Consider the following 24,946-nt stretch of genomic DNA (forward strand, 5'->3'; position numbering starts at 1 on the left):
TCCAGCACCTCCCACAAGTACCCCCACTCGACTCTATCAAAGACCTTCTTTGCATCTAGCGCCACCACTATCTCCGCCTCCCCTTCTACCGCCGGCATCATAATAATGTTCAAGAGCCTCCATATATTAGTGTTCAGCTGCCTCCCCTTCACAAACCCCGTTTGATCCTCGTGGATAATCTGTGGCACACAATCTTCTATCCTCATGGCTAAGATCTTTGCCAACAACTTGGCGTCCACATTCAGGAGTGAGATCGGCCTGTATGACCCACACTGCAGGGGGATCCTTGTCTCGCTTAAGGATCAAGGAGATCAGCGTCCGAGACATCGTCAGGGGCAAAGACCCCCCCCTCCCTCGCCTCGTTGAAGGTCCTAACCAACGGAAAAGAACACTTTCAACACGGCGGTGCAGGCAAACATGTTTGGAAGAAGCAGTGAGGGACGACTACCTTGATATGGACTTTCACGATCAAGGGTGAAAGGGATAACTACTTGGGCACACAGAGTGTGGGGGGGGGGGGGAAATGAGAGGATGGATATGAACAAATCCATTTCCAGGCGGTAGCCACCACAGTAGTGAGCAAGCTGGTGAACGGGAGTAAAAGGGTGGGGGTGCTGCAATACAAATCCCAGGAGGGAAGGAGTGCCTGGCAGGGGGGGGGAAGCAGCAATCCAGGGGGGAACGGGTGAGAGACAAGGGATGGGGGGACCACATGGGCAGAGGGGGGAGGGGAGGAGGAGGAGGAATGCTGGTTGCAACAGGTTGGAGATGGTTGGAAAGAAGACGGTGATGGTCCACGAACAAAAGGGAAACCCCGATGTGCAGGGGCACTTCCACAAGGTAAGTATGGCGGACCCCATAGGAGGGATGTGACAGAAACGCCCCCCCCCCCCATCCCCAAAAAATGAGAATAGTCACCTGGAACGTGAGGGGACTCAACAGATCAGTGAAAAGATAGTCTTCACCCATCTTAAGAGCCTGAGGGTTGATGTAATCTTTTTGCAGGAGACACATCTAAGAGGGAAGGACCGGCCGAGAGTAAGGAAAAGCTGATGGGACAGACTTATCAGGCATGCTTCGACTCCAGGGAGAAGGGGGTGGCCATTTTGTTTAATACAAAAGTAGCATTCACAGCGCCAAACACCCTACTGGACAGATTGCTAGTGCCGGACTCTTGCTAGGGGACAGATATATACGGGTGACTGTTCGAAAAGGTTAGGGCTCCACTGGACGAGATGCAAAAGAGATGGGGGAACGAACTTGGCATGGAGTTGGGGGAGGACTGGATCAAAGCTCTGCACAGGGAGGACTCCACCTCCACATGTGCAGGGCTGAGCTTAACACAGCTAAAGATGGTGCATAAGGAGCAGTTAACCACGACAACGATGAACGGGTTCTTCCTGGAGGTGGAGGAGAAGTGCGAGCAGTGTCGGGGATCTGACAACCACACCCACATGTTATTGTCCTGCCTCAAACTCACCCAGTCCTGGACCGCCTTCTTTGAGGCCATGTCCAGAGTGGTTGGAGTGAAGAATGAGCAATGCCTGTTAGTGACGGTCTTTGGGATATCGGAGCATCCAAAGCTCTTTGTGGGGAGGGGGGCCAGTGCCCTGGCATTCGCCTCCCTGATTGCCCGGCGGAGATTCCTGCTTGGATGGAGGTCGGAGCCTCACCCAAGGTCTCAGACTAGCTATCCGACCTAGAGGAGTTTCTAAAATTACAAAAATTAAAATATGCCATCAGGGAATCGGAGGATGGTTTCCACCACACGAGGAAACAATTCACCAGCCTCTCCAAACACCGATTCATGACCAGCAGCTAGAGGGGGAGGAGGAAACGGAAGTGGGGGTGGAGGGAGAAACAAGCTGAGGTGGGATATAGGGAACGGAGGAGGGGGCGGGGAATGGGGAGGAGGGAACACCCATACCACGCAAGGAGAAGGAGAAAGCTGCAGAATATAGAGGGTCATGAGGGGCCCATGCATGGCAGCACAATGCTGCCATACATAGGGTGTAACAGCTGTGCCAGAGCTCATCTCTGGTTTCGCTCCATCCTGGGGTGCGGCACTCGCTCAGTATCCATCGCCTCTGACCACAAAGGGGCAGTTCGGGCCTTACCCACATTAGCTTAGCTCTTTTGCCAAATGTTTTTCTTTTTTGCTGTCTTTTTTTGTTTGGTAACAGTAATGTAAATTTCAACCACATGTATAGAAAAAGGGTGTTAATTATCTAATCTCAGTTATGAGTAATGTAACTACAATTGAACCGTATGATGTTAGACTTGCCTGTCATAAATGAAAACATTGTTTTTAAAAACTCCTCTTGCTTTCAAGTAATAATTTTTACTAGTATCACAAGTAGGCTTAACACTACAATGAAGTTACTGTGAAATCCCCGAGTCGCCACACTCCAGCACTTGTTTGGGTACTCTTGAGGGAGAATTCAGAATGTCCAATTCACCTAACAAGCACGACTTTTGGGACTTGTGGGAGGAGCCCGGAGCACCCGGAAGAAATTCACGCAGGCCCAGGGAGAACATGCAGACTTCGCGCAGACAGCGATCTAAACCGGAAGTCGAACCTGGACCCCTGGCACTGTGAAGCCTTCAAAATCCATCACCTGTCTGAAATGTAGCACCAGGGCATGTTTCCAGGAGTTTTTGACATAGCCGATTAATGTTCTTTCCCAGGCTTGTAGATTCTCTTTTTTTCATATTGATTTCTTCAGACTAGTTGTCCTGTCTTCCTTACTGTCTGCTGTTCTCTACTGCTATTAATGTTGGGGAGACGGTAATGTGCCAATGCCACTGGACTCGCAATCCAGAGTCCCAGGCTGATGATCTTGGGAGATGCACCAGAGCAGTTGGTGGAATTTGAATGAAATTAATAAATCTGGAATATAAATCTAGTTTCATTAATGTGACATGACGGCTATCATTGTTTGTTGTGAAAACCCATCTGATCCACTAATGTCCTTAACCACTCTGGCCTGGATGTGACTCCAGGCCCAGAGCAACTCTTAATTGTAGTTAACTATTGCTAGCCCATTGCAGAGGGCAGTCCGATCAAGGGCAACCACGGAAGGACACTAGGAAGCTCGGAGGATCTTGAGATGCTTGTCCTCAGATCCATGACGGAACACTTGCCTTTATCAGTCATGGCACAGATTCTTAAGAGCAGGGAGGTTATTTTTTTTAAATTATTTTTTTTATAAATTTAGAGTTCCCAATTAAGGGACAATTTTGTGTGACCAATCCATCTATCCTGCACATCTTTGGGTTGTGGGGTGAGACTCACGCAGGAACGGGGAGAATGTGCAAATTCTATATGAACAGTGACCCGGCCAGGATTGAACCCAGGTCCTCGGCGACATGAGGCAGCAATGCTAACCACTGCTTCACCGTGCCGCCCAAGAGCAGGGAGGAGGATATGTTGGAGCTGTTAAAATGTTTGGTGAGACCACAGCTGGAGTACTGTGTGCAGCTCGGGTTGCCTCACGATTGGAATGATGTGATTGCACTGGAAAGGGTGTAGTGGAGATTCACCAGGATGTTGCCTGGGGTGGAGCATTTGAGCTATGAAGAGAGGTTGGATAGCTTTGTGTTGAAGGCTCAGGGCATTTTTGAGTTGTATGAGATTGAGGGGCATGGACAGGATAGATGGGAAGTGTAATGATATGTACAGTACCACTGTAGTAAAGGGTTAACACCTGAAACTGTAAATCAAACACTAGATGGCATTACTAATTCACTGTATATACGACAGCATCTCTAGGAATTCTGGGAGAAGCTGAAGAGAACATGAGAGCAGAGTGAGAATTGAATGTAGTGATATAGCACGAGGTCAAGTCCTAGTGTAGTTTAACAGTTAGATAGAATATTAATTGCTGTACTACAGATTGAGTATCATTAGTTTAGTATCTGTAACTCAGTAGTGTGAGCAAACTTTATTTAGTTTAGTGTAAAATAAATTTGATTTGATTCAAACTTCTTATTTTTATGTTCTTTGTCAACACTGCATATCTTGCTATTTAGGAGGAAAAGGTAAGGAATATAACATGGTACCAGGTTACTGCTGAAGTTATTCAGATAGATTAATTAGAATCTGTCTAACAAAAAAAAAACTAGGACACGACTCAGACTTCGAAGAACAGACTGCTTACAGACCTGCTACTGTAAAACACAGAGCATTCTGAACTCGGAGAAAGTTCAATCTCTACGACAGCTCACAATATCTAGTAAACTAGATGTAAACTGGAAAGTTTTTAAACCATAGTTTCAGCTACATCTGTCTGCATCTGATTTAGACAATGCGAGTGATAATCTGAAACTAGCATTATCCTTAACGATGGCTGGTCCACAAGCCATAGAACTGTATAAGTACTTTCAATTCGCAACAGATGAAGATAAAACGAAATATAATGTTGTCATAGAGAAATTTGATCTACACAGCAAGACTCAAATAAATCAAACATATGAAAGGTTTATCTTTAAGAAAAGGATGCAAAAAGATGGGGAATCCATTGAATGCTTCATAACAGATTTAAAGCTCAAACATGTAATTTCTGCATATTATCTGACTATGCAAAGATCAGATTGTCTTTGGAATCGTAGATGAAAAGCTCGGAGAACATTTGCTAAGACAAAAAGATCTGAAGCTCGAAAATGCTATTGAAATGTGTTGAGCGCATGAATTGTATAAAAGTCAGTATTCTGAGATTCTGAAAAAAGAAAAGTGCGCGAAAACGTGCCTCTAGACCAACTGCGTTGGAGCTGTGTTGCAGTTCAGGAAAATGCGGCGTTCGGACGGCAGCTATGTTGCGCATGCACATTCCCGACCTTCACCAAAAGACGAGAGATGGAAGAAGGCCGATCTGCACATGCCGAAGACACTGCGCGTGTGCGTGACAAAACAAATGTCATGACGTGTGGACGCTGCGGACACACCCACCCACGTAAAAAATGTTCTACACTTGGAAAAACGTGCTCAAAATGTTGCAAACTCAACCACTTTGCTGTGCAATGCAGAACTTCACTTAAAGCAGCACAATTTAAATCTGCAAATCTACCGAAGACACAGAAACATAAGTGTAGACACAACTGGAGAAACTTTTAAAAGTGGTCACTCTGACAATGATCTTGATGTTTATTGCTTAGAAGATTCCTTTTTTCCCCCGGCATAATTGAAAAATTTGATGCTACTGTAGATGTCTCCTCCTCAAACAGTACAATCTAGTAACACGGAATCCGAATGGAACACACCGCTTCAAATAAATAGTTCTGAAATCATTTTCAAGCTGGACACACGAGCTTCCGCGAACTTGATCAATACAAATGACCTTTTGCAATTTAGTCAACCTCCTAAAATACAGAAAACAGATTGTCAATTGTGTGATTGGGATCATGCTATCTTGTGACAAATCACAACACCGTTACCTCCTTACGATTTGAGATTGTTTAATCCAATGGATCTTCTCTCTCTCAGGTGCACAAGCCTGTCAGGATCTTCACCTAGTTCAAAGGATTTATAGCACAAGTACACCTCTTTCACCTGTCAGGTGGGTGTACCTTTAAGAAATGGATGTTTATCAAATTGCTGCAGTGATGTTAGTGTGTGGGTGCAGCTGGGCTGTCTGTCTGGCTTTTACTTTTGTTTTGAACTGGAAGCTGCAGTGTATTTAGTTTATTTTTCAGTTGGAGAGCTGTCACAGCAAGAAGATGTTCTGATCGCTCTCTGCAATCTAAAGAATGTCTGCAAATCACTTGATGATTTCAAAGTAATACCTGTTTCTGTAGAGAATTTAAACCTGCTGTCTTTATTTTAAAAGGGTTTAACTTATGGATGTTGTTTGGGAGGTTATTAAGGGTTATCTATAGAGTACTGTATCTTTTGGGGGGTTGGTAGTTGATAAACTGTTTACTGTGTGTTTATAAAATATTAACTGGATTCATAGAATAAACATTGTTTTTGTTTAAAAATACTTTTAGTTCACTGTTCCATCACCATACCTGAAAAGCGCGCCCTGTGCTCCCAAAACCAAAATATATTTAAAGTTGTGGGTCAGGTGAACTCCATGGTATACTTTGGAGGTTTCTAAACCCTGGGCCATAATACACCTGTTCAGGAAGATATTTGAGGAATTCGTGATAGATTTCCTCATGTCTTTGAAGGCGTGGGTACTCTTCCTTTTCAATATAATATACAATTGAAACCAGATGCCAAATCAGTGGTACACCCTCCTCGAAGAGTTCCTGCCCTGCTTTGTGAAAGATTAAAGCAAGAACATGCAAGTGTGCAAAAACTTGGCAAAATCTCCAAAATGATTGGGTCAGTTGAATGGTGTGCTTCCAGAAACCATCTGGAGAATTAAGAATGTGCATAGATCTAAATAAAAATATAAAGCATGAACATTATCCAATACCCAAGCTTGAAGAGGTCACCAGTGAAATGGCAAATGCAAACATTTTCTCTAATCTGGATGCCTCCAGAGGATTTTGGCAAAGGCAGTTAGATGGCACAAGCAAGAAATTGCATACGTTCAACACACCGTTTGGTCGATACTGTTTCAACAGAATGCCACTTGGTATTATTTCAGCATCGGGGATATTTCATCGTGCGATGGAACAAATGACTGAAGGTATTGATGGAGTACGAGTTTACATGGGGCTGGTTTAGCTCACTGGGCTAAATCGCTGGCTTTTAAAGCAGGCCAGCAGCACGGTTCGATTCCCGTACCAGCCTCCCCGGACAGGTGCCGGAATGTGGCGACTAGGGGCTTTTCACAGTAACTTCATTGAAGCCTACTTTTCATTTTCATGGATGATATCATCGTCTGGTCACCTAACGTGAAGAGCATAAGTCTACAAGTCTATAAGACTACAAGTCTTCCAATGTATACACAAATTTCGTTTTAAAACTAAACAAGAGCCAAATGCGATTCTGGTATCTCAACTTTAAAGTTCCTGGGAGATCAAATTTCGGAACGTGGTGTGCAACCTAACGAGACAGGATTGCTGCCATACAGAAGATGACAGTCCCAGAGGACAAGAAAGCAGTGTTGATATTCCTAGGCATTGTAAATTTCCTTAGAAAGTTCATTCCAAACTTCTCTTCCAGAACTATAGCTTTGCGACATCTCGCCAAGAAATCTACTACATTTTCATGGACTGATGATGTGGTTCTGAGATTACAGCATATTCTTATGAAGTAACGACGATACGATTTTCAACTTGTCTACACTTCAGGCAAAGGTTTAATAATTGCTGATGCATTATCTCATTCTGTCAACTCAAAAGAACGACCACCATTCAGCACATTGAAGCTCAAGTACAGCTTCGAGCTGAAACCTTGCCTGCGTCAGATGTCAAACTTAAACTCAACAGCGATGAGACCAACAAAGATCCAATGTTGCAACTTGTCATTAACCATTTGAACAATGGTTGGCCCAAAGGACACTCTTCCAAATACAGAAACATTCAAGTTGAACTCCCAGTTGTTGATGGTTTTTTACTCTGTCTCGATCGCATAGTGATTCCTTTGACACTTAGACATGTGATACTACAAATAATACATGAAGGTCGTCTAGAGATAGAGAAATGCGAAAGAAGAGCGAGACGGGCAGTATATTGGCCAGGCATCAACGAGGACATCACTAACCTGATTCTTGAGTGTGAAACATGCAACCAATCGACTCAATCCAAAGAAACACTTCTACCACATAATCTTGAAAAGACTCCATGGTCAAAGGTTGGAATCGACTTATTTCACTTTTATGTTCGTGATTATATTCTAATCATTGATTATTTCTCAAACTATCCTGAAGTTATCAAACTGACTTAACTGCTAAATCCGTGATCATGTCTAGCAACTAAATTTTTGCTAGACATGGGATACCGTGCAAAGTCACCTGAGGAAGGAGCAGTGCTACGAAAGTTATGTTTGAAACAAACCTGTTGGACTTTAACCTGGTGTTGTAAGAATTCTTACTGTGCAACGTCATGACAGATAACGGACCTTGTTTTGATAGTTATGAATGGACCGAATTTGCTGAAGCATATAATTTTGCTCATATTCAAGTTCTCTCTATCCAAGTGGAAAAGTTGAAAAAGGGGTTCACATCATGAAACAACTTTTCAAAAAATCTCTTGATTCTGATTCTGACGTGAACCTAGCTTTACTTAATTATAGAGCAACTCCTCTTGCAACTGGTTTCTCTCATGCTCAACTATTGATGAACAGAGCATTGAGAACAACTCTTCCATGCATTAGACTTCTTGATCCAGATCTTCAGCCAGTCATTTTTTAAAAATGCAACATCTACAAAGCATTCAGGAGAAATACTACAATCAACATGCAACACCACTGGAACCACTGAATCGAGGTGATCGATTCGTATTCCCGCTGGAGGATGGTCTACTATTGCTAAGGTATTCGTCAAGCAGAATCACGCTCATACACCATTCACACAAATTAAGGTTCAATTGTTCGAAGAAATTGAAGAGCACTTATGAAAATTCGATCTCCCAGTACGATCTTTCCTGATCTTCAAATGAATTAAGGTTTATTTCATACTATATTAACATCTTCCAAGATACCATAAGACTTCCAGAAAACGTTCAAGACTTCTGACATTCCACTTACTGGGTTGAGAAGATCACCCAGAATAAGAAGGAAACCGAACAGACTTAACTTGTGAAGACTCACAAATGAACTGTTTGATTAATATTTTTTCTTACTCGCCTGTTAATTTAAATATATATATATATATATCATGTATTCTGTAACAGTGTTATATATTTTTTTTCTTTTAGTCGTATAGAAATGTCTTTTTTTTTAAAAGTGGGGGTGTAATATGTATAGTACCGGTGTAGTAAAGAGCAGCACGGTAGCACCGTGATTAGCACAGTTGCTTCACAGCTCCAGGTCCTAGGTTCGATACCTGGCTTGGGTCACTGACCGTGCGGAGTCTGCACGTTCTCCCCGTGTCTGCGTGGGTTTCCTCTGGTTGCTCCGGTTTCCTCCCACAGTCCAAAGATGTGCAGGTTAGGTGGATTGGCCATGCTAAAATTGCCCTTCGTGTCCAAAAAGGTGGGATGTGGTGGAGGTGTGGGCTTGGGTAGGATGCTCTTTCCAAGGGCCAGTGCAGACTCGGTGGGCCGAATGGCCTCCTTCTGCACTAAATTCTCTTTACATCTGAAACTATGTGAAAATCAAACAGTAGATGGCATTACTAATTCACTGTATATAAGACAGCATCTCTAGGAATTCTGGGAGAAGCTGAAGTGAACATAATGAAAGCAGTGAGATTGGAGCGATAGAGCACGAGGTCAAGACATAGTGTAGTTTAATAGTTAGATAGAATATTGATTGGTGGACTACAGATTCAGTGTCATTAGTTTAGTATCTGTAACTCAGTAGAGTGTGCAAACTTAATTTTGTTTAGTCGTGTAAAATTAATTCATTTTGATTCAAACTTCTTATTTTTATATTCTTTGTCAACTCTACATATCTGGCTATCTTGGAGGAAAAGGCAAGGAATATAACAGGAAGCTGTTGTGCCCCTTAGTTGAAGGGCCAATAATGAGAGGGCATAATTTTAAGGTGAGGTTCAGAAGGGATTTGAGGAAAACCCTTTTCACCCAAAGGGTGGTGGAAGTCTGGAATGTACTGCCTGGGAGGTAGTAGAGGCAGGAAATCTCCGCAGACCATTGTTCTCCTTTTATAAACTTGCAAAATACTGCACTGGCTCTTGCATCTTGCTAACTATCCTTTTCTGGCTCCAAAGTCTACTGGGCATTGGGATTTCCATTCATTTGTTGGCAAAACCTCTTGACCTGAGCTTGAATAACAGGTCTAGATATGGGATTTCCCAATGGTTCTCTGCTGCGTGACGCATGTGTATATCACCTTGTCAAGAGGTATGCTGTATTTCGGACTTTTCCATCTTGCTTGACAATCTTCATCCATCTCCAACACCTATTGCAACTTCTCTGGACCTTTGAGCCATCCACAAATCATTGATTCAGCAATCCACATTCTTTTGTAAGATGAATGTTTGCATAGTGCCTTCCTTGATTTGAGCAATGATTTTCAACTTATTGCGAAGGATTTAAGATTTTCCCTTTTATGATTCTGTATGCAAGCTACCTCGTATTAAGTTGATCTTTTCTCTACACCCTAGCTACGACTGTAACATTACATTCTGCAGTCTCCTTCCTTCCCTGTGTATGGTATGCGTTGTCTGTATAGCATTCAAGAAACAATACTTTTCACTATACTAATACATGTGACAATAATAAATCAAATCAATTTTGCATTGAGCATTCATTATATGGGCCTTAATGCAAAGTTTTCAGAGAAAACTGGCACCTTAATAACTCATGAGGTTGCCAGCTTGTTGGCTGGTTCATAATGATTTGTGAAGTATTTATAGATCAACAATGTTCTAAATGATACACTTGCTTGAAACGTTTGGAGTCCCGATGTACTTGGAAATAATTATGCTATTGCATGCAAAGTTCTGAACTTGGTTGCAGAATTTGTTTCTCTTTATTCAGTTATGAGAAATCGTGCAGGTGCAGTTCATCCGTTAAAATTCAGATTTATTCTTCCACCTAGGCAAACCAAAGAGGAGAAAGAAGGAAAGAAAGAAGAAAAACTCAATTTCAAGAAAATAGAGAAAAAGAGAGGTATCGATCTGCCTGTTTAATGCACCATTATTATAATAATAATATTTATTAATGTCACAAGTAGGCTTACATTAACACTGCAATGAAGTTACTGTGGAAATCCCCTAGTCGCCACACTCCGGCACCTGTTCAGGTACACTGGGGGAGAATTCAGAATGTCCAATTCACCCAACTTCTCTCGGGACTTGTGGGAGGAAACCGGAGCACCCGGAGCAAACCCACGCAGACACTGGGAGAACGTGCAGATTCCGCACAGACAGTGACCCAAGCCGGGAATCAAACCCGGGTCACAGAAACATAGAAGATAGGACCAGGAGGAAGCCATTTGGCTCTTCGAACCTACTCTGCCATTTATCACGACCATGGCTGATCATCCAACTCAATGGCCTATTCCTGCTTTGTCCCCATAACCCTTGATCCCATTTGTCCCAAGTGCTATATCTAGCCGCTCTTGAGTGTATTCAAATCTTAGCCTTTACTTCCTGTGGTAATGAATTCCACAGGCTCACCATTCTTTGGGTGAAGAAATGTCTCCTCATCTCTGTCCTAAATGGTCTACCCCGAATCATTCAACTGTGACCCCTGGTTCTGGACACACCCACCATCGGGAGCACCCTCCCTGTATCCACCCTATCTAGTCCTGTTAGATTTTATAAGGCTGTATGAGATTCCCCCCCCCCCCCCTCCCTCATTCATCTGAACTCCAGCAAAAACAACCTTAAACTAGCCAATCTCTTCATACGAATCAGCCTGGTAAACCTTCGTTGCACACCCTCGAGAGCAAGAACACCCTTCCTCAGAAAAGGATACCAAAACTGCACACACTATTCTAGGTGTGGCCTCACCAAAGCCCTGTATAATCGCAACAACACATCCCTGCTCTTGTACCTGAAACCTCTCGCAATGAAAGCAAACTTATCGTTTGCTGCCTTTACTGCTTGCTGCACCTGCATGCTTATCTTCAGCGACTGGTGCACAAGGTCATCCAGGTCCCACTGCACACTCCCCTCTCCCAATTTACAATCGCTCAGATAGTAATCTGTCTTCCTGTTTTAGCTTTCAAAGTGATTAACCTCACACTCATCCAAATTATACTGCATCTGCCATTGATTTGCCCAGTCACCCAACCTGTCCAGATCGTGCTGAAGGATCTCTGCATCCTCGTCACAGTTTTTCCTCCCACTCAATTTGGCATCATCTGCAAACTGAGATGTTACGTTTTGTTCCCTCGTCCAAATCATTAATATATATACTGTGAATGGCTGGGGTTCCAGCACCGACCCTGTGACATCCGACTAGTTGCTGCCTGCCAATTTGAAATGGACCCGTTAATTCCTACCCTTTGTTTCCTTTCTGCCAACCAGTTTTCTATCCATCTCAATGCACTTCCCCAATCCCATGCGCTTTAATCTTGCACGATATTCTCTTATGCGGGACTTTGTCAAACACTTTCTGAAAGTCCAAATATACACACTGACTGGCTCCCCCTTGTCAACTCTTCTAGTTACCTCTTCAAAGAATTCCAATAGATTTGTCAAGCATGATTTCCCCTCCATACTGACTGTGTCTGACCCTGCCACTGTTTTCTAAATGCTCCACTCTAAAATCCTTGATATAATAATCTTTATTTTCACAAGTAGGCTTACATTAACACTGCAATGAAGGTACTGTGAAAATCCCCTAGTCGCCACATTCCGGCGCCTGTTTGGGTTCACAGAGGGAGAATTCAGAATGCCCAATTCACCTAATAGTTTTCCCCACTATCGACGGTCTATAATTCTGTTTTCTCTCCACCTTCCCTTTTGAATAGTGTAGTTACATTAGCTACCCTCTAATCTGCAGGGACTGCTCCAGAGTCTATAAGAGTCCTGGAAGATGACCACCAATGCACCCACTATTTCCAGAGCCACCTCCTTAGGTACTCTGCGATGTAGATTTTCAGGCCCTGAGGATTTATGAGCCTTCAATCCCATCAATTTCCCCAGCACCATTTCTCTACTAATATTGATCTCCCTCAATTCTACCCTCTAACTAAATCTTGCATTTTCCAACATTTCGGGTATCCGATTTGTGCTCTCTTTTGTGAAGACAGAGCCAAAATATTCAATTGCTCAGCCATTTCTTTGTCCCTTATAATGCATTCCCCTGTTTCTGTCTGTAGGGGGCTTACATTTCTCTTTATCAATCTCTTTCTCTTCCCATATCTATAGAAACACTTAGTGTCGGTCTTTATGTTCCCTGCAAGCTTGCTTTCATACTGTATTTTACCCTTCTTAATCAATCCCTTGATCCTTCTTTGCTGAATTCTAAACTGCTCCCAACCCTCAAACCTATTATTTTTCTGGGCCAATCTGAATGCTTCTTCCTTGGATCGGATAATATTTCTAATTTCCTTTGTAAGCCATGGATTGGCCCTCTTCCCATTTTACTTTTGTGCCAGACAGGAATGAACAGTTGCCGTAGTTCCTCCGTGCGTTCCTTAAATGTTTGCCATTGTCTATACAGTGTCATCCCTTTAACTCTCCCCAATCTATCAAGGCCAACTCACGCCTCATATCTTCATAGTTTCCTTTATGAAGATTCAGCACCCTAGTTTCCAAATCAGTACTTCCCTGGCGCAAAACGGTTAAGTGGATTTTATTTCATAAAATCTGACTTTCTTTCTCCTTGGTTCACAGAAATGTCAATGGAACTGAGACTTCAAAAATTGCACAGTGAAATTAAGTTATCACTGAAGATCGACAAACCTGTGAGTACTGAGTAATTTGAATACAAAACTGATTCAACTCCTAACTCTGTAGTTTATGATGAAGAGAACAATCTGTAAGTTCCATTTAAGAATAATAGAACTATGCCAATTGTCTATATTACGAACATATGAATTAGGAGCATGAACAGGCCTCTCGAGCCTGCTCTGCCATTCAATAAGACCATGGTTTATCTGATTGGAACTTCAACCCCACATTCCTGCCTAAACTTTCATCCTATTATTAATGAAGAATCTTATCTGGTTCTGCCTTAAAAATATTCAAAGACTGCGTCCACTGCCTTTTGAGGAAGAGTTCCAGAGACTGACAACTCTCTGAGAGGAAATAATTATCTTCATTTCCATTTTAAATGCGCACCCTATTATTTTTAAACAGTGACCCCAAGTTCTAGATTCTCTGACAAGAGGAAACTTCGCTCCACATCCACTCTGTCAAGACCCTTCAGGATCTTAAAAGTTTTTGATCGTGTCGCCTCCTACTCTTCTAAACTCTCTAGAGCATACAAACCTAACCTTTCCTCATAAGACAAACCCCCCATTCTTGGTATTAGTCTAGTAAACCTTCTCTGAACTGCTTCTAACGCATTTACATCCTTCCTTAAATAAGAAGACCAACATTGTACACGATACTCCAGATGTGGTCTCACAAATGCCCTGTACGCCTGAAGCATAACCTCCCTATTTTTGTAATCCATTCCCCATACAAATTATAACATTCTATTTGCTTTCCTAATACCTTGCTGTCCCCGTGTATTAGCCTTTTAAGATTCATGCATTAGGACACCCAGATCCTTCTGCACCTGAGCTTTGCAATCTCTCACCATTTAGATAATGAGGTTCTGTTTTATTCTTCTGCCAAAATGGACAATATCACATTTTTCCTCATATTCTAATTGCCAGATTTTTGCCAATTCACTTAACCTATCCATGCGCCTTTGTTAGCCTCCTTATGTCCTCTTCACAATTTGCTTTCCTACCTAACTTTGTGCAGTCAGGAAAATAAACCTGCGGAACTTTGGGACTAGTCAGAGGAATGGTACTGACTGGATTGCTCTACAGAGCTGCCGTGGACCAGATGGAGTGAATGGTCTGTGCCACATGGCTCTAGGCATATTGTAAATCCTATTGGGTTCATTAAATCCATCAACAAAATTAAGTCTTGCTACAAAAATGAGCATTAAGGTGTTGGTCTCCACAGATATTGTGAATGCAAATTATGGCAGTGTGGTCAATAGAGGCTCCAGTGTTACATGTATAAAGCATTATACTTTATGCAGTTTTATAAATGTGACATGATGTTGGCACTGGCAGTTTGCACCAGTGTTCTGAAACCAGGTGCCAGTCATACTGCAGATGATACAACAACACATTGCTACTGACATAAGAGTTAGGATTTCATCTAATTATAATGTTGTTCCAGCCCTATAAATTGTACTGTTCAACTTAAGGATACCATCCCAGGTTTAAACCAAATGACAAATCTAGGTTTTGTTTTTAATTGTTGTGTTTAGGAATTGTATTGCAATAACTGCAAATACAAAACTGATATTGTGCTTTCCCATAAACTTCTGTTCCTTTAGGATGTGAAGAAATGTGTTGAGGCCTTGGATGAACTTGCTGCGCTTCAAGTTACTCCACAGCATCTGCAGAAACACAGCGAACTGATTGCAACACTTAAGAAGGTTAGATGTGGTTAGAATTTAGAGCTGACTTTTCTCACTGGCCCTATTTTACTCTGCTGCTCTGCCTATCTTTTCCATTTGCCCCTCTTCTGAAAGTGCTGTGAGGTTGGACACTGAATGTTGGTGGATTAGTTAACTGGAATCTTTACCTGACATCTATCTGCTTCTGCACTTTTCAGTAGTCATCACTGTATAACAAGTAAGAGAAGGAATTACTTGGATTGCTTCCCTCTGTGCAATACCCCCTCCCCTCAAACAGGCATTCTTTGTATCCATAACTTGTGACAAAATTAGCAAGTATTTAGAAGTGAGGGCAGCCAGATTCATTGGAGGCAAATCGTGTTTGTCAAATTTTAAATAAGTAACTAATGGAATAGACCAAGAATGTAGTAGTTGCATATATGGGGCTGGATTCTCCGCTGTGCCACTTTTCTGCCTCGACCCGCTGGCAGGATTCGCCGTTATGCCGGCCGGTCAATGGGGTTTCCCATTTTCCTGTCAGGAAATCCCCATGCGCTGGCAAAACGGAGAATCCCGCCAGTGGAAAATCCCGCCCAGAGACTTTCAGGAGCCTCCTTCCTGTGCTTGAAACTGGATTGACTGGGCTTATACTCGGTGGAGTTTAGAAGAATGAGAGGGCATCTCATAAAATATATAAAATTCTGGTGGGAGCTGGACAGGCTAGATGCAAGAAGAATGTTCCCGCTGTTGGGAATGTCATGGATTAGTGGGTCACAGCCTTGGAATAAGGACTGAGAGAAGGAAGAATTTCTCTCTTCTGAGATGTGGAGTTGTGGAATTCTCTACCATAGGAAACTGTTGGGGCCAGTTCGTTGGATATATTCAAGAGGGAGCTGGGAGTGGCCCTTGCGCATAAAGGGATCAACGGGTATGGAGTGGGATACTGAAATTGCATGATCAGCCATGATCATATTGAATGGTGGTGCAGGCTCGAAGGGCTGAATGGACTACTGTACCTATTATTTGTGTTTCTACACATTTGGATTTCTGGGATTTAAGAGGAATACATCACGGTACAGATAGGAAGTTGGCAGACGAGAAAAGAGTTGCAATTTTTATAAAAAGTGAGGCTTGGATTAGGGTAGGGTCGGAATGTGTACACTCCATGTGTCAGTTCTGGGCCCATTTCTTTTCTTGGGAAGGAAGACACCAAAGTATATAGAGAACCTGCGGGTAGACACATCAGGATGATTTTCGGGATGGGAAATTGAGGTGACAGTGGGGTGATTTCTGTGAGTGGCTCTTAACCAGATGGGGGGGAAAGCTAAACAAGACACAGATTTGTTTTCTTTGATATTAAGTTTATTCAAAGGATGCAGCATTACTCTCTCTGCCTTCTAACATCCCAGTCATAGTCTTCATAGATTTATTTTTAGTCCGATTAATTGATAGTGAATTCTGTAAATCATTCTTTTAAAAAAAATCTTTTTATTGCCATTTTCCACATTTATGTATATATACATTTTTTTACCGCGTTAAATTATTTTATTGTACAGAGAGGTTTATTCTGTCCTTCCCTCAATTTACTTTGTGTATATCTCGTCAGCCTCTGGCTCAGCATGTGGTCCCTTCAAGGCCCCTTGTGTCTTCCCTTTCTCCCCCCCCCCCCCCCCCGGTCGACTTCGGCTGGGTTTGTTTTGTCCCATCTCCCCACACCTCTTCCCCTTTTTGTGGCAATCCAGCCTTTTCTCTCTCTCTTCTTCCCCCCTCCCCCTTTTCCAGGTTGCACATTCCCTTGGTTCCCCCTCTATCTTTGTTTTCCCCTTGTCTTCCCTCTTTTACTTCCCTCTTTTTCTTCCTCTCTCTCTCTCCCATTTTCCTATCTTACTCCTCATTTCTGGCCTCGACCAGGTTTTGGAACAGGCCGACAAACTGCCCCCATGTATTTAGGAAGCCTTCCTCCGACCCTCGGGTGGCATATTTAATCTTCTCCAAGTGGAGAAATTTCAAAACGTCAGCGAGCCAGTCTGCAGCTCTGGGTGGTGCTGCCGATCGCCAGCCAAGCAGGATTCTCCGGCGTGCGATTAGAGAAGCGAAACCAATGGCGTTGGCCCACTTCCCCATGTGTAGTTCTGGCTGCTCCGATACCCCGAAGATTGCCACAATTGGGCATGGCTTCACCCTCACCCCCACAACCTTGGACATTGCCTCGGAGAAGGTATCCAGAACCCAGCAGCTGGACAAGCCCAGAACATGTGGGTGTGGTTGGCCAAGCCGCTTTGGCACCATTCACGTTTGTCCTCCACCTCCGGGAAGAAGCTGCTCATTCGGGTTCTGGTCAGGGCGGCATGTGGCACAGTGGTTAGCACTGGGACTGCGGCGCTGAGGACCCGGGTTCAAATCCTGGCTCTGGGTCATTGTCCATGTGGTGTGTGCACATTCTCCCCTTGTCTGCGTGGGTTTCACCCCCACAACCCAAAAGCTGTACACGTTGGGTGGACTGGCCACACTAATTTGCCCCTGAATTGGGGGAAACAAAATAATTAGGTACTCTAAATTTATTTTTTAAAAAGGTGAGCTCTATGCACTACTTTGAGCTGCATGAGGCTGAGCCTTGCGCCGGAGGAGGTGGAGTTGGCCCTGTTCAGTGCTTCCCTCCAGCGTCCCCACCCCACCTCTGTCCCCAGTTCGTCCTCCCATTTCCGTCTGGTCTCGTCCAGTGGTGTCCAAGCTCTGTCCAGTAACTCTTCGTATATTTTTCCACGTTGTCCCCCTTTTGTTGCTGCTTATGCCTATCTGGTCCTCTAATAGTGTGCTTTCTGGAGCCCTGGGATACCCTACTGTCTCCTTGCGTAGGAAGTGTTTTATTTGAAGGTGTCTCATTTCCTGTCCTTTCGGTAGTCTCCACTTCCTCGTCAGTTCGTCCAGTGTCGCCAGTCTGTGTGCTACGTAAAAGTCCCCGACCATCAGTGTGCCCCCGTCCTGCCTCCATCTTTTGAAGGTGGTATCGAGCATGGCTGAGGGGAATCTGTGATTGCCGCAGATGGAGGACATCTTAGTTAGCCCAAAGTGCTGTCTCAATTGGGCCCACGTTCTCAGCGTGGCCGCTACCACTGGGCTAATTGTGTATCTTGTTGAGAAGGATGGGAGTGCTGCTGTAGCCAGGGCCCGGAGGGTGGTTCCTTTACAGGAGTCCTCTTCCACCTGTACCCACTCTCCGGGTACGTGTACCCATCCCCTCACTCTCTCTGCCGTTGCTGCCCAGTGGTAGTATTGTAGGTTCGGTAAAGCCAAGCCACCTTTGATTTTCCTCCTTTGCAGTGTTGGCTTGGGAATTCTGTAAATCATTCTTAAATCAGGAACCGTGGGAAGCATAGTTACCAGGATTCAAGCCTGCTTTGGGATACTAATCCATTGTATTGATGTCTTGCCCACGTATACAGGCCTTTTATATTCCTTTGAGCAGCAGTAACACAAATTTAACAAATTAACCAATTTTTTAAAAAAAACACACTTAAACCAGTATTTAAGGCAGTGTTTTCCAAACTTTTTTTCCGAGGACGCATTTTTACCAACTGGCCAACCTTCGCGACCCACACCGGCCAACATTCATAACTTACCATTTTCTGTTACCTTTAATGCGAGAGGTAAGCCTGCTTGGTCCTCATTTACTTGTTTGCTGCTGACAAAATGGAGGAATCACAGATTGCGCCCAAAACACGTGATGTCGACCTTCGGGGGGCGTTTCCTGCTCTCTGCCTCCCTTCAAGCAGGAAGATTACATTGAATTTTTTTTTAAATCTTCTGATTCTCATTTGCGCGCAGCAGCCGTTTTTTAATAATGCCTGCAGCGAGTGGCCTTCAAAATGGCGTCCGCGGCCATATTTAAAAAATGCGGGCGCACTGCAGAATCCCGTGGTTCTGCGCATGCGCACCGATGAGCGGGCACGCATGCACAGTGCGCCCGCATTTTAAAAATATGGTCACGACCTTCATTTTGAAAGCCGCTCACAGCCAGCATGTTTAAAACCGGCTGTTGCGCGCGAATTTGCGCAATCGGGAGCGCTGCGACGCACGGCTCCCTGACCCACCCGTGGGTCATGACCCCGACTTTGAAAATGCCTGCCCTAAGGGAAACTAACTAAAGATAAAGATTTAAATGATCCGTACCAATTTGAATTGCAATGTCACTTTGGGGGCTAAAAATGCACTCCACTCCCTGCTCTTTATACTCCGATCAAATTAAACAAATGGCGACAAAAGAGAATTTTTTAAAGGAACCGTATGAAGTCAAATAAAAATTCCTGTTTGGGGCTTAATGAGACACTCCAGCCCCCATAGTGCTCACTGGTCATCAAGGGCTTCGAGTGTCCCAGGGGACACTGCATGCTCCCTTTTCAAGGACACCGGGCTGTGAATGTGCCCTCTTAGCATTCTCAGTGCTAATCAAACAGTGCCCATTATCTGTATATCTCTAACAACATAGCCTTTTTCCCCAGCCCGCCCACTAAGATTGGGAATCCCGATGGGGCATAAAATCCTGCGACAGCCCAGAAACCGATTGGAGCCTGGCAAGTCTCCAGCCCCTGCCAAAACAGCTTCCTACCCGGAACGGGCGGGAAACCTATCATTATGCAGATCCCCTCTTTCAATATCATTAGCGGGCTTGAACCCTGATGCTTACCATCCTGCTATACACCCCCCCAAAGTGGGAACTCCCGCGGGCTTTAGTGCAGTTCTTGACGGAAGTTGGCCTGGCGTCATGCACCCCAAGGGGATAAGTCCGTTGCCCATGTGTGCTGCAGCCAGGCTACAGAAGAAGTGCCCCCCAAGGGTCTTGGGGGTAAAGGACTCTTACCAGGGATGGGGGTTGCATGTCTGTACTGCCATTTCTGGCCTGTGGCAACCTATCAGTCATGGCATTGTAATTTCAGCCAGCTGACTGACCATAATGCTTATCCTTGTCAATTTTGCACTTGGACTTTCACTTTGAATATCGGCAGAGTATTAATGTCTCATAGCAGCATCCCATGCACTGGTGCTGGAGCTGTGCTAGTTATGCTCATTGATTTTGCTCTCTCAGCCTTCCAGATATATCCATACCCTGGGACTGCAGGTTTTGTGGAGTAGTGCAGCAGCTGACTTCAAACTACACAAAAACACTGCTAAAAGCTTGTAGTGCAGCAGGGTTTGGACTGATTTTACAGAAATCATAAGAGATTTTTTGCATAGATTGTGACACAGACACAATGATTGCTTATTCTTGGCATTGTAACTGAAGCATGGGCTACCGTTGGTTTTGGTATTTGATGTTGTAGTTACCTGAGCTGTAGGATTTATATCCTCAAATGGTGTGTGTGTTCTGAGAAAAACCAAGTCTTAATTAGACGGTTCCACGTTTATTTGGGATCAGTAGTGTGGGATTATGTTTTTATTGGTTTTCTCTCGTGACAGATGCGAAACTACAAAGCCAGTCAAGACATCATGTTCAAGGCAGATATGATCTACAACAAATTCAAATCCATGTTCTTGGTTGGTGAAGGTGATTCTGTGATTGCGCAAGTGCTGAATAAGTCACTCGCTGACCAGCGGCAGCATGAGGAAGCGGTCAAAGCACGAGAGCAAGAGAAGAAAAGTGATCAACTGGAAACTAACAAAGTTGAAAACTCGGAAGAACAGTTGACTGGTAAAGTTCACCCCTTCTCCTCCCTTGCCTACTTGTGAATTAACTGAACACACTGGGTTCTGTACTCTTGAATACGGTCAGCAAAAATTAGTCTCCTGTGACTTGTGGCATGAGGCAACCCATTTCTTCAACTGCTTCTGTCCAGAGCAAGATATTTGACTGATCAGTGTATCCTTACAAACTCCCCTTGTCTCTGGGTACCAAAAGATGTTTTTTTTCTTAGACAGATTATTTGCCTGAAGCACCCTGTCAGGGGAACCAGTGGGCAAGCCTCAAGTGTTCTCTACGTTTTTAAACTTGTCCAGCTTGTGTAACCCAATTAGGATTCACACTCTTAGCAGTTCAGCACTCCAACTCCATAGGAGCCTTGCCACCAAACAAGACAGACTCGGAGGAAGAACCTCCACAGATTCTGAGCAGCAAGCTTTGTTCACCTTCCGTTGTGTTCACGTACCACGTGTTATTTATCATGTTTGTTGAGCTGACGGGGAGAGGAGACTGGAGGGAGAAGGAAGCTTTGAACTTGAGACACTGTATATCTCGAGCACCCAGTGCTTTCAAATACATAATGTTGGAGAAATGTTTTCACTTGTTTAAAGCCTGCAGCCTCTCCTAGGCGCTCGGCTACGAAATGCAGATGCACATGCAGAAGCTTGCTGTTTGATCAGTGTCCTGATGTTGAAAACGCTAAAGCTGTGCTGCAGTGGGTGGGGAGATGATCAGTCAACGATCTTTTTCCTGGTTATCGAAAGACTGATGTGTAGACGTTTTGAGTGTGGACAAGTTGAGGCTTTGTGAAGTATCCTGCAGTTGACACTTGCTGCCTTTGTTCATATGTAACAAATGACGAGAGTCAAAACCTCTAAGAGAGGGTAGAAAATTGGGGCGGAATTCTTTTATACAACTGTAGTTTATTGCAGTATGAAGTGAGCTTTTTAATGTTTGCTTCTGCACTAAGGTCCCTGGAAATGCTAATGGTGTGGAATAAGTATCATGTGCCACATATTCAGCCCTTGTTAAGGGTGGCACAGTAGCACAGTGGTTATCACTGTTTCTTCACAGCTCCAGGGTCGCAGGTTCGATTCCTGGCTTGGGTAACGTACATTCTCCCCGTGTGTGCGTGGGTTTCCTCCGGGTGCTCCGGTTTCCTCCCACAGTCCAAAAATGTGCTGGTTAGGTGGATTGGCCATGCTAAATTGCCCCTAGTGTCCAAAATTGCCCTTAGTGTTGGTTGAGTGGGGTTACTGGGTTATGGGGATAGGGTGGTGTGGGCTTGGGTAGGGTACTCTTTCCAAGAGTCGGCGCAGACTCGATGGGCTGAATGGCCGCCTTCTGTCCTGTTTTTTAAAAAAAATTCTATGAATGCATGCACCTTCTGCAATCTAGCTAATCTCTTTCCTACCTCCTATCAGCTACTAAAACGGTGAATGGAGAAGTTGCATCACAGGATGCAGAGAAAGGCCAAATCTTGAAACGAGCAGAGAACAAGTCTGGAGATGAAAAGAAGAATAAATCGGACACTGTGCAGCCGCCTCAAAACAGGTCAGTGCATTGAAGTGAAAGTTAAAGCTTGGTGTGGAATACAATCCATTACGAGGACCTAAGTTTGAATGTGCTCGCCACAATTATTTAGATTGTGTTAGTTACGTTCCCGCGTTTTGTAGGTATGGCCTATGCTGGGGATTTTGTAGTTACCTCTCAACTGTCTATTGGCAATGGGTAGGATGGCAGAGTGAAGGCTGATAGGTGTCACTAATTGGTTAAGCTGTAATGGAGAGATGCCAAGATCGTTGTTTTTGCACTTTGCAGTCAGGGGAATGTGGTCTTTTGGTGCTGAGCAGTGATAGGCACAGCTCAAGGCTCCTGGCACTCCTTAGTTCCGTCCCAACAGAATCGCCTTCACCAGGAGATACACAGCGACGTTTTCAATGAACACAGACGTAACATTAGCTGGCACGAAAGTGTATGCTTTCAATGCTAAGTAAGAAGCATGCTGCAAAAGTTGAATGTGCTTCCCAATTCTACGCTAATTTTTCAATTGCTGCTGCTGCTCCTCCAAGGGAGCTGAGGCCTACCCCTCTCTCTGTTGGCTGTGCATTCCTTCTGGGGGATGGCTGTAGATTAACTGCCTGCTTCAGCTCTGTTTATCTCTCAATCTGATACTATTGATAATTGATATTTATACAGTAGCTTTAATGTAATAGGTTTGACACCAGGCCAAAGAAGGGTTGAGGAAAGGCTTGGTCAAAGCGGCAGGTTTTAACAAATGTTTCAAAGAAAGAGAGGGTTCAAGTGACCAAATCTAAACTTGTGTTACTTTGAATAAAATCTGAACAATGGTATTATTATGACTTTTTCTAATCTATAAATACATAGCGACTCTTTAGTAACATGCCACAAAAATTCCATAGGCAATCTTATCAATTTGAGTTTAAATCCAGATCCTTTTTGTAGTACAAATACAAAGGCTTAACCCACTGTGTATCATGGGTAACTTTGTTTTCTTGTGCCCCCTTGACATCTACTGAAATATGACTGATGAAAAATAGGAGTAGAGCTTATTTTTGTGAAGAATGTTATACCCCCATACAAATTTGCATTGAATGGCATTGTAGTTCCAGAAACCTGGCTGCCCTCTGTGGCTTCATGTATTCCTAAACCTTAACCAGTGAATTGCATTCAAACTCCTTATTGAATGCGTACCAATTAGGTTGGAACTTTTACTTTCTGGAAATGCACCCTGAGCACTTTTTATTGTAGATAATTACAAGTATTTTCACTTATGCTTTTACATTGCACCCCTTTCCCCAATTTCTATCTCCTCTTCAGAAAACTGTAATATTTCCCAGTACACCAGGCCAATTGTCATTTTCCTTCTCATTCTCCTTCTGAGAGTGCCAGAGGATTGTCTGTTGTAAACTCCTGCAATTCACTGGACTAAACTACGCGGGATTGCAGAGTACAGTATAAGGAATGCAACAGCTGAGCCAGATCCTGTCACTGCTAAAATTCTGCGAGCGGACGGATGGGAGAAGAGTAATTACTGTACAGCAGTTGAGTGGGAGCTCATTTTCTTGAACCCAGGAGCTTGGTTGAGACGAGCACAGATCGGGAGCCCTGCTGTCTTTGTGCTGTCTTCACTAATTTAGCTGATGGGCGTGAGGAAAATAACAATCTGGTCTCCTTTTTGAGTCTGGAATGAATGAATGGTATTTTAGTGGAATAAAATGCATCCATGTAACTCGGTACCTTTTCTCTTTACTTCAGTGAACTGCATCAATCTGATGCATCCCAGTTGGCGAAACAACCACCGGCCAATATTGAAGCTGGGCAGATGGAGACAGGACCAGCTGCTGAAAGCTGAGCAGCTCCAACCTGAATATTGTCACCAAATTTAAAATGTAGCTCCTAGCAAGGGAGGGGGTGTTAGTGCTTTGGTTTCCCTATTTTGAAACTGTTCTGATTTATAGACAACTTGCTACTTAACACGGGATATCCATACCCCCAAACCTCCCAGAAAAGCAGCATAGCAACAGAAAAGCACATGTTGGTATTTACCACATAGAACTGCCGAAGCCTAGGTGTACATTTTTTGTTTGGTTTCTTTTCCTGCCTTTGTTTAAAATGTTTTATATAATGATTGGAGGGTGATGGGTTTTGCCTTATTTTTGGATGTGTATAGTAATTCAGTGGCGTTCTTATGTTGATATGGTAAACCTTTTTTTGTATTAACCTGTTGAGGCCAAATCTGCTTTAACGCCAAATAATGAAAACTAGTTTTTGTTCCTGCATGTTGAATTGCAGGTAGTGTCGTAAAGAAACCCCCATCTGTTTTTTTATTAAGTCCTTTTTTTAAAAACATTGCTTTGTTTTAGTAAATCTTCATTATGTTTTTGCATAACAGCATAGTTGCTCTTTTTTTGTGACATCCTGTACGATTCAATGTGAAGATGTTATTTGAATGGTTATCGTAAACAAAGAGCTCCAAATTGCTTATTTTTTTATACTAATGTCTTTGTAACAGCAAATGCTTCCACTTCAGATGAGCCCCAGAAGCATTTCTGATGTGTTGCATTTTGCTGTCTGTCGTGAAAGGCTTTAGGCCTTAAAAACTTTGCTGTAAACTTGGCACCAAAATAAATGTTTGGTTTGTTAACACTGTGA

The 24,946-nt window shown here is 43.6% G+C and overlaps 1 protein-coding gene across 1 annotated transcript in view; it reads left to right on the forward strand.

Moving 5' to 3' along the window:
- The window catches only part of LOC119970200 (PC4 and SFRS1-interacting protein-like), a 57,925-nt gene extending 32,979 nt beyond the window's left edge, over window positions 1-24,946 (forward strand). Inside the window, exons 10-15 of the mRNA XM_038804449.1 lie at window positions 10,616-10,686; window positions 13,365-13,435; window positions 15,034-15,135; window positions 20,551-20,782; window positions 22,195-22,324; window positions 24,050-24,946. Coding sequence (XP_038660377.1) covers window positions 10,616-10,686; window positions 13,365-13,435; window positions 15,034-15,135; window positions 20,551-20,782; window positions 22,195-22,324; window positions 24,050-24,146 — 703 coding nt within the window. The 3' untranslated portion in view covers window positions 24,147-24,946. The remainder of the gene's footprint in view (window positions 1-10,615; window positions 10,687-13,364; window positions 13,436-15,033; window positions 15,136-20,550; window positions 20,783-22,194; window positions 22,325-24,049) is intronic.

The sequence above is a fragment of the Scyliorhinus canicula genome, chromosome 8, assembly GCF_902713615.1.
Source record: "Scyliorhinus canicula chromosome 8, sScyCan1.1, whole genome shotgun sequence".
NCBI lineage: Eukaryota > Metazoa > Chordata > Chondrichthyes > Carcharhiniformes > Scyliorhinidae > Scyliorhinus > Scyliorhinus canicula.